General features: G+C 38.2%; 1 protein-coding gene across 1 annotated transcript; it reads right to left on the bottom strand.

Annotated features, from left to right (window-relative positions):
- Window positions 1-640: 640 nt before the first annotated feature.
- On the bottom strand, window positions 641-9,651 carry LOC148941892 (protein CFDP2-like). The gene is made up of 2 exons (XM_089103172.1): window positions 9,413-9,651; window positions 641-1,511 (listed from the first exon to the last, which is right to left on the bottom strand). The coding sequence occupies exons 1-2, from the start codon at window positions 9,649-9,651 to the stop codon at window positions 641-643; spliced, it is 1,110 nt and encodes a 369-aa protein (XP_088959298.1).
- Window positions 9,652-9,996: the final 345 nt, after the last annotated feature.

Below are 9,996 nucleotides of genomic sequence, written 5' to 3'. Positions count from 1 at the left end.
TAAATATGGGTTCGGCTAGGGCGCTTCTACCGTACTTCAGTAATTCTGGTGATATGCCATCATTGCCTGCAGCCTTTCTGTTTTTCAAAGTCTTTAGGGCCTCCTTGACTTCAATAAGTATGAGAGGTCCAGGACATATTCCGAGATCGAACAGTGGTTCTTCAGGGATATTTAAAGTAGTTGTGGGAGGCATCTGATTTAGTACCTCGCTAAAATGCTCTTTCCAGCGTCGGACTATGTCATCAGTCTGGGTTAATAAAATGCCATCTTTGCTTTCAACTAGGGTTGACGACGCTTTTGAAATACCCGCCAACTGCTTCGTTATGGCATACACAGTACGGCTATCTCCCCGTCTAGCGGCTGCCTCAGCCTGTTCGGCCATAGTTTCGAGGTAAATCCTCTTGTCATCCCTGGTTGCTGCTTTGACTTGCTTATGGAGGCGCTTGTACTGCGCTTTCAGGTTATCTACATATTCTCTAGAACAAGTCGTGCTATGGTCATACTTATCTACGAGGATTTTGAGTTGTGTCCTTTGATCAATAATATCCCAACTACTTTCAGATATCCACTGCTCTTTCTTCTTCCTGTTGTAGCCCACAACTTTTTTTGCGACCTCTTTCACGGTTTCTGCAATTTTTTCCTACTGACTATCAAGCAACACTTCGTCCCTTAGAAGGGAAAACTTGTTTGACAAAGCTGTAGTATACTTTTGAAATACTTTCGGGTCCTGTAATGTCATCAAATTAAAGGTTTTCACTGGCCGCTGGGGCTTTGTCACAGTTTTTAGTTTCAGCTTGAACTTGACAACAGCAAGTTGGTGATCGGAATAACAGTCGGCACCTCGGAAGGGTATAATATCCTCTAAACATCGTCGCCTGTGCCTCTCACTGAGGATCTGGTCTATTTCATTTCGTGGTACACCATCAGGCGAGTTCCAAGTATACTTGTGAATCTGTTTATGTGGAAACCATGTGGCGCCGACGATAAGTTCATGAGTAGCGCAAAAATCGATTAGTCGCACACCATTGTCATTAATTTCCCCCATTCCATGTTTACCGAGGATAGTTGGGGCGTAAGAAGCATCACCTCCAATTTTAGCATTGAAGTCCCCACACACAGTCACAATATCATGACGATGCGTTTTTGCAACAACATTCGATAACGCACGATAAAAGTCATCTTTGGTTCGATCACATGCATCATTCGTTGGGGCGGACACTACAATAACTGTCAATTTGGCCTGTGAAGTGGCGAAACGGGCACGAAGAATCCGCTCACCAATTGGTTCCCAATCCACTAGGCATTTTTTGGCCCGATTACTTAGTGCCATTGCGACACCTGCTTCTTTTTTAGTCTCAAGTCTGGAATACAAGATGTGGTAAATCTCAGTTCTCAAAGTCCCAAAACCAGTCAGCCTGGTCTCAGAAAGTCCAGCAATGTCAATACGGAATTTATCAAGGGTTATCAAAACACTGTTGAGTTTTCCTGGCTGTGTTTCTTGATTAACTGTTCTAAGATTCCAGTATCCAATACAAAACAATCGGCCGTTTTCAAGAATCCAGTCCGGGGGCGTGCATTGGTCGTCATCACAAAAGAAGAAGAAGTCGATCCGAGGCTATCTGTTGCTGTTTCTTGAGTAATTAGTTTTTACGGTGGCGGGTTACTAGCCCACCGACCAACCAACGAATTGGAACAAAATGGTCAGCTTAGATTAGTAGGTAATATTAGTATCAGCTTACTTTTAATAGGTAACATTAAACTTAATAAAAGTCATATATGTAGAATCAACATAAAAAGTCGTTTTTTATGCATTAATTGTTATCAAAATGCCTTTTTCTAGAATTTCGGTTACTATTTGGCTGAGTCGTTCCTTACTTACAGTTCGTTGCCACGAACCATTTGAAATGATGGAAGGGTAGTGTAATCTACCTTTTTTTGAAATTTTGAATGACTAGACAGGTAGTGCGTGACACTATAGTCTGTGGTTAGTTTACCTTTCACCCCCCCCCCTCTTATTTATCAAAAACCTTTTGATACATGTGCTGTATAAACTATCTACTAGCTTCGTTTTGTTTTTAATCCTTTTTTATATTTTTCCAGGGTTTAAATGGCCGTTTGGTTTTTGCCATTGCAGCTGCTGCAATTGGATCAGGTGTGGTTAACGCACCAGGAAAAGTAAGCATTAATTTTATATTAAAAAATGTGTGACCTATTTTCTAAATTGGTTGTTTCCTTTTAACCAAAACAGTAATTTCCTTACATCAGATTTCATGGCCTAAGACTTTCTTCTCGGCCTAAGTGGTGAATTATTCATCCTCAGCTCAACTCAAAGATATAGATTACATTAATTGGGTCAGTGGCCATTTATCCTTACTGCATTGGAGAGAGGATTGACGAGTATAGTCTAGCATAATTTAGCTTAGTTTAGAATTAAGACACCAATTGTTACTTCACTGACAAAATAGAAGTTTATTTCTTTATAGTATTTAAATATTATTTTTTATTTAGATATGATATATTTTTTAGTTGGTTTTAAGCTAAAAGATCACAGTTCGTGGTAACGAACTGTAAGTAAGGAGTGACCAGGCTCAATAGTAATCGAAACTGTAAAAACGGAACTTCGATACCAATAGATACATCAAGAGAATCAGTTTTTAGGCTGATTTCAAATATATAAGTTTCATTATGTTTAGTCATACCCATTAAAAATAACGTGCCTGAGAAAATTAGCCTTATTTTCGAAAAAAGGAAGAAACACCTCCTAAAATTCACAGAATCTTAATAAAAATCACACCATCAGATTCAGCGTATCAGAGAACCCTATTGTAGAGGTTTTAAGTTCCTATCTGCAAAAATGTGGAATTTTGTATTTTTTGCCAGAGTAAAGATCACAGATGCGTGTTTATTTGTTTTTTTTTCCGTTTCTTTTCCTCATGAGTGATCGTATCGACCCAGTGCTCCTAGGATATCGCAGGAGGGCTCATTTGAACTGAAATCAAAAGGTCTAGAGCTCTTTTTAAGAGACCAAAAAATGGAGGGAAACTAGGTCCCCTCCCACGCTCATTTTCCCCAAAGTCCCCGATCAAAATTTTGAGGTAGCCATTTTGTTCAGCATGGTGGAAAATATAGTAACTATGTCTTTGAGGATTATTTAATCCCCCACAGTCCCCAAAGAAGGGCTGCTGAACTAAAAAAAAGTAAAAAGAATATACAAATATCGTTTTAATTATTCGTGTACGGTGCGCCAAAATTAAAACCAGCATTAAAATTTTGATTGGATGTGCTTTGGGGAGTGATGGGTGTGGGGGGGCTAGTTACCCTACAATCATTTCCGACTATTAAAAAGGGCACTAGAACTCTCGATTTCCAATCGAATGAGCCCCCTTTGAAGCTTCTACGACGACCCCTTCCATATGAAGTTCCTCTGGGAAAAAAAAATCAGAGGCAACGCTGTAGCGTTGCTTATAGTAAAGGTCATACGGCTCCAATGTTTATTATTATTTTTTTTCCCAGAGGCACTTCATATGGAAGGGGTCGTCGTCGAAGCTTCAAAGGGGTTAAGTTATGCCCTGGGGGCATATAAGGTTTTTATAGAAGGTGTTGTCGTAGAAACTTCAAAATAGGCTCATTCAATTGGAAATTAAAGAGCTTGTTCCCTTTTTAATAGTTGAAAGTGATTGGAGTGTAACTAGCCCCCCTCCCCCCCACGCCAATCATTTCCCAATCCAATCAAAATTCTCAGATAGCCATTTTGCTCAGCGTAGTTGATTTCCAGATAGAAAATATATTTTTGAGGAGGAAACTCCCCCACAACCCTCAGGGCAAGGGTTTTAAGTTATGCTCTGGGGGCATATAAGGTTTTTATAGAAGGCGTTGTCGTAGAAACTTCAAAACAGGCTCATTCGATTGGAAATTAAAGGTCTAGTGTCCTTTTTAATAGTCCAAAATGATTGGAGGGAAATTACCCCCCCCCCCACGCCCATCACTCCCACAAACACATCCAATCAAAAGTTTGAGATAACCATTTTGTTCAGCGTAGTTAATTTCCAAATAGAACATGTTTTTTCAGGAGGACACTCCTTCGCGAACCTCAGAGCAAGGGTTTTAAGTTATGTCCTGGGGACACATAAGGTTTTTATAGAAGGAGTTGTCGTAGAAACTTCAAAACATGCTCATTCGACTGGAAATTAAAGGGCTAGTGCCCTTTTTAATAGTCGAAATTGATTGGAGTGTAACTAGCCCCCTCCCTCCCCCCAAGCCCATCATCAAAACGAAAAGAAATTAAATAAACTATCAATGCGAACAAAGCATACAATATATATTAATGTAAATGAATGAATAAATCTTAAAACGAGTAAAACTTCAATTGAATATGCAAATCAAGTTTGAATCGAATACAAATAAGTACAAACAAGAGTTTGGGTATCGTCTCACTGCAGAAGCCTAGAACCTACTGCGTCATTGGCGCTTTACTGAAAGGAATTCTTTGAAATGTTTTCACTTTTGTAACTTTAAGAAATCAAAAATTAATTAAGATTGTAGGGAATAAATATCAGCATATGTAAATTAAATTGACTATGCACATTTTTTTTCAGTAAACTCATTTTAATTTTTTTTTCAGTAAAGTAAAAATTATATTCTGGCTTTTACAAAGCATAGGGGTTTTGAACCCTACTCACATTAATTTATGCTCGTTACTCTAATATTTATTTTAATTTTTGCTCGTTTTGGGTTTTATTTATTTATTGATACTGATTTGGGGTAGTTGTATGCTTGGTAGATTATATGATAGTCCGGAAGTCAGGTGTTGAAAATGTGAAGCATACCACGACAGAATGGGGCTGCTAGGAGAATTAGCCTACCCTCCACCCCTAAATTGACCATGCGGATTCAAAAATACCAATGGCACTTGCTTGCGAGTGGTGGAACACTCCGAAACTTGACATTTCATCATATTTTTGTGTTTCATGCAAGAAAATACATGTTCTACTAAGTTTGAGGTGCAGTTTTCCGCTCAAATAGAAATGCCTAGAAGCCATAGAATGTTTTCATAACAAACTAACACGATTAGTTAAAAAAAATGGCACATTTAAAAAAAAATGGCAAAACTTTATGAGTCTTGAACTGTCTTGGAAAGTATAAACAGAATCTAATTGAATATTAGGTATATAATTATATTAATTGTTGAAAGATCAATCAGCTCAAGTTTTTTTTTCACTGTAATTTTTATTTTCATTTTCAATGCTGTAAGAACTGGAAAATAATAAATGTGTAATATACGAGTAATTCGTTTTCAGTGAAGTACCCATGACACAGAATGCTTTAGGTTTTTACAGTTCAAGAAGGGGGCAGTATCAAAATTTTGCTTGTAGTGAAACTATATTTGTCTTGACCAATCTTGAAAAGAACTAATAAATTAAACTGAATATTTGATGCATAATGATGTTTATTGCTAAAATTTCATCAGTTCAAAATTATACTGTAATTTTAATATTTACTTTCATAATTAAGTACAAAAGAAAACATTTGTAATATAATTCGTTTTCAGTAAAGTGCCAATGACGCAGTAGGTTTTAAGCTTCTGCAGTGAGACGATACCCAAACTCTTGTTTGTACTTATTTGTATTCGATTCAAACTTGATTTGCATATTCAATTTAAGTTTCACTTGTTTTAAGATTTATTTATTCATTTAAATTAACATATATTGTATGTTTTGTTCGCATTGATTGTTTATTTAATTTCTGTTCGTTTTAAGTTTCATTTATACTTACAATAGCAAAATATTTGTTTTCATTTTAAGCTAGATTTTCATATTCAATCGAAGCATTACTCGCTATAAGATCCATTTTCATTTATATTATTACTTTTTGTATGTTTTTTGCTATGATTGTTCATTTAATTTCTGTTCGTTTTGGGTTTCATTTATTCTTTAATAGTAATTTCTGGTTATTTTGAGTTTGAATTTTAACAGGTATTTGTATCTCCTGAGGTTAAGTTTAAAATGGCCTTTGCTTTTCTTTGAAAAACTTATTTTTCAGAAAGTTTTTTTTAATTAATAATAAAACATTGGAGCCGCATGGCCTTTGCTATAGGCAACGCTACAGCGTTGCCTCTGATTATAATAATTGGCAGAAAAGAATTCATAGACAAGTGAAAATTGTATTAAGGATTGGTTGTTAGACCGCGGTCGTCTTCAGGGAGTAGGGGCTATGTACTTCTAATGAATAGTGTTTTCACTACAAACAAGAGTATGGCTACTGCCCGCTCCCCTAACGGTAAAAGCATCATTCTCTTACTTAAATTAAATATACAATCAATGCGAACAAACATACAATATATATTAATGTAAATGAATAAATAAATCTTAAAACTAGTGAAACTTAAATTGAATATGCAAATCAAGTTTGATTCGAATAAAAATAACTACAAATAAGGAGTTTGGGTATCGCCTCACTGCAGAAGCCTAAAACCTACTGCCCCATTGACACTTTACGGTTTCTACGACACCGCCTTTTATAGAAACCCTATATGGTCCCAGGGCATAACTTAAAACCCTTGCCCTGAGGGTTGTGGAGGATTGGCCTCCTCAAAAATATATTTTCTATCTGGAAATCAACTATGCTGAACGAAATGGCTATCTCAAAATTTTGATTAGATGTGTTTGGGGGAATGATTGGAGTGGGGGGGCTAGTGGCCCTCAAATCACTTTTGACTATTAAGAAGGGCATTATCCCTTTGAATTTCCAATCGAATGAGCCTTTTTTGAAGTTTCGATGACCACGCCTTCCATAGAAATCTTATATGCCCCCAGGTCATATCTTAAAACCTTGCCCTGAAGGTTATGTGGGAGTTTCCTCCTCAAAAACATGTTCTCTAACTGGAAATCAACTACGCTGAACAAAATAGATATCTCACAATTCTGATTGGATGTGATTGGGGGAATGATGGGAGTGGGGGGGGAGTTGCCCGTCCAATCACTTTTAACGATTAAAAAGGGCACTTGCCCTTCAATTTACAATCAAATGAGTCGTTTTTGAAACTTCTACAACAACGCCTTCTTTAAAGACCTTATATGCCCACGGGACCTAGATTACAACCATGGCATCTTTTGTTTTGGGTGATTGTCCTCCTCAAAAACGTTTTTTAACTCTGAACATCAACTACGCTGAAAAAAATTGCTATCTAACAATTTTGATTAGAAAGTTTTTTGGGGAATGATGGGCGGGGCGGGGCTAGTTGCCCTCCGATTATTTTCGACTATTAAAAAGGGCACTATCTCTTTAGTTTCCAATCAAATGAGCCTGTTTTTAAAGTTTCTACGACAACGCCTTCTATAAAAACCTTATATGCCCCCAGGGCATAACCTAAAACCCTTGCCCTGAGGGTTGTGGGGGAGTGTCCTTCTCAAAAATATATTTTCTATCTGGAAATCAACTACGCTGAACAAAATGGCTATCTCCAAATTTTGATTTGATGTGTTTGGGGGAATGATGGAAGTGGGGGGGAGAGTTGCCCTCCAATCATTTACGACTATTAAAAAGGGCAATAGCCCTTTAATTTCCAATCGAATGAGCCTGTCTTGAAGTTTCTATGACAAAGCCTTCTATAAAAACCTTATATACCCCCAGGGCATAACTTAAAAACCTTACTTTGAGGGTTGTGGGGGAGTGTCCTCCTCAAAAATATATTTTCTATCTGGAAATCAACTACGCTGAATAAAATGGCTATCTCAAAATTTTGATTGGAATGTTTTTGGGGGAAGGTTGGGGGTGGGGGGGGGCTAGTTGCCCTCCAATCATTTTTGACTATTAAAAAGGGCACTATCTCTTTAATTTCCAGTCGAATGAGCCTGTTTTGAAGTTTCTATGACAAAGCCTTCTACAAAAACCTTATAAGCCCCCAGGGCGTAACTTAAAACCTTTGCCCTGAGGGTTGTGGGGGAGTGTCTTCCTCAAAAATATATTTTCTATCTGGAAATCAACTACGATGAACAAAATGGCTATCTCAAAATTTTGATTGGATGTGTTTGGGGGAATGATGGGAGTGGGGGGATAGTTGCCCTCCAATAATTTTCGACTATTAAAAAGGGCACTAGCCCTTTAATTTCCAATCGAATGAGCCTGTTTTGAAGTTTCTACAACAACACCTTCTATAAAAACCTTATATGCCCCCGGGGCATAACTTAAATCCTTGCCCTGAGGGTTGTGGAGGAGTGTCCTCCTCAAAAATATATTTTCAATCTGGAAATCAACTACGCTGAACAAAAGAGCTATCTGAAAATTTTGATTGGATGTGTTTGGGGAAATGATGGGCGTGGGGGGGGGCTAGTTACACTCCAATCACTTTCGACTATTAAAAGGGCAGTAGCTCTTGATGTTCTAATTGAATTATGCTGTTTCGAAGTTTCTACGACAACACCTTCTATAAAAACTTTACATGCTCCCAGGGCATAAATTAAAATCCTTGCCCTGAGGGTGTTGGGGGAGTATGCTTCGCAAGATTAATTTTCTATCTGGGAATCACCTACGCTGAACAAAATGACTATCTCAAAATTTTGATTGGATGTGTTTGGGGGAATGATGGGCGTGGGGGGGGGGGCTAGTCCTTCCAATCATTTTCGACTATTAAAAAGGGCACTAGAACTCTCGATTTCCAATCGAATGAGCCTGTTTTGAAGTTTATACGACAAAACCTTCTATAAAAACCTTATATGCCCCCAGGGCATAACTTAAAACTCTTGCCCTGAGGGTTGTGGGGGAGTATCCTCCTCAAAAACATATTTTTATCTGGAAATCAACTACGCTGAACAAAACGACTATCTCAAAATTTTGATTGGATGTGTTTGGGGGAATTATGGGCGTGGGGGGGCTAGTTGCCCTCCAATCACTTTCGACAATTAAAAAGGGCCCTAGCTTTTTGAATTTCCAGTCGAATGAGCCTTTTTTGAAGTTTTTACGACAACGCCTTCTATAAAAAACCTTATATGCCCCCAGGGTATAACTTAAAACCCTTGCCCTGAGGGTTGTGGGGGAGTGTCCTCCTCAAAATATATTTTCTATCTGGAAATCAACTATGCTGAACAAAATGGCTATCTCAAAATTTTGATTGGATGTGTTTGGGGAAATGATGGGGGAGGGGGGGAGATCGCTAGTTACACTCCAATCACTTTCCCTCCAACCATTTTCGACTATTAAAAAGGGCACTAGAACACTCGATTTCCAATCGAATGATCCCCCTTTGAGGTTTCTACGACAACCCCTCCCATATAAAGTGCCTCTGGGAAAAAATAATAATAATAATAATAAAACATTGGAGCCGTATGGCCTTTACTATAGGCAACGCTACAGCGTTGCCTCTGAAAAGCTGTGTGTTAAGAAGATTAGAGGAAACACCAATCAAATTTTCACTTACATTACTATATGAGAAGTGCCGATCTCTGTTTGCAGTTGGGTCAAAGTCAAAGACAAGTCAGGCAGTTGTTTGAATAGGTAGACAGAGCAAATTACGGTACCAACGCAGCGGACAAGACTCAAGCTCCACGTACTAGGGAGGCAATTCAAAGGCCCGGAGGAGTTCCATGTTTCGTACCCTGTCAAGCCATCCAACGTGTTCGATTTTGCAGAGGTGTTTCTTCTGGGCAGCATCTGCATTCATCATCTACGATTGAGTCACAGGCCAAGTACCTGACGAGTACAACGCAACAGTTGCTGAGGTAGAGTAGATACGAGCTTTTGTGACACGGCTGATCTGGGGTTTGTAGAATATTGTGCTCAGAAAACGGCAATCGCCTCTGAAACACTTGTTGATATCTCTTCATCTAGATTTTCATTTGATCAGACAATTAACCAAGGTAGGTGAACTGCTTGACTATATTAATATTTCGGCCACATAATTCTATAGATTTCAGAGGGCAGTATGGATTTTTGTCCACAGGTATTATTTTGGTCTTAGACTAGTTTACATTTAAACCAAGCTTTTCTGCAGCAGATGCTAAT

Source organism: Artemia sp. Qi Xiang Cuo, chromosome 17, assembly GCF_049724085.1.
Source record: "Artemia sp. Qi Xiang Cuo chromosome 17, ASM4972408v1, whole genome shotgun sequence".
Lineage (NCBI taxonomy): Eukaryota > Metazoa > Arthropoda > Branchiopoda > Anostraca > Artemiidae > Artemia > Artemia sp. Qi Xiang Cuo.
The sequence above is the reverse complement of the archived record's forward strand: the minus strand, read 5'-3'. Positions and strand labels throughout refer to the sequence as shown.

Coding starts and splice junctions, on each gene's coding strand:
- LOC148941892 (XM_089103172.1), bottom strand. CDS start 9,651: ATGCAGATGCTGCCCAGAAGAAACACCTCTGCAAAATCGAACACGTTG. Junction 1,512..9,412: donor GGCACTTCTCATATAGTAAT/GTAAGTGAAAAT, acceptor CTGGAATCTTAG/AACAGTTAATCAAGAAACAC.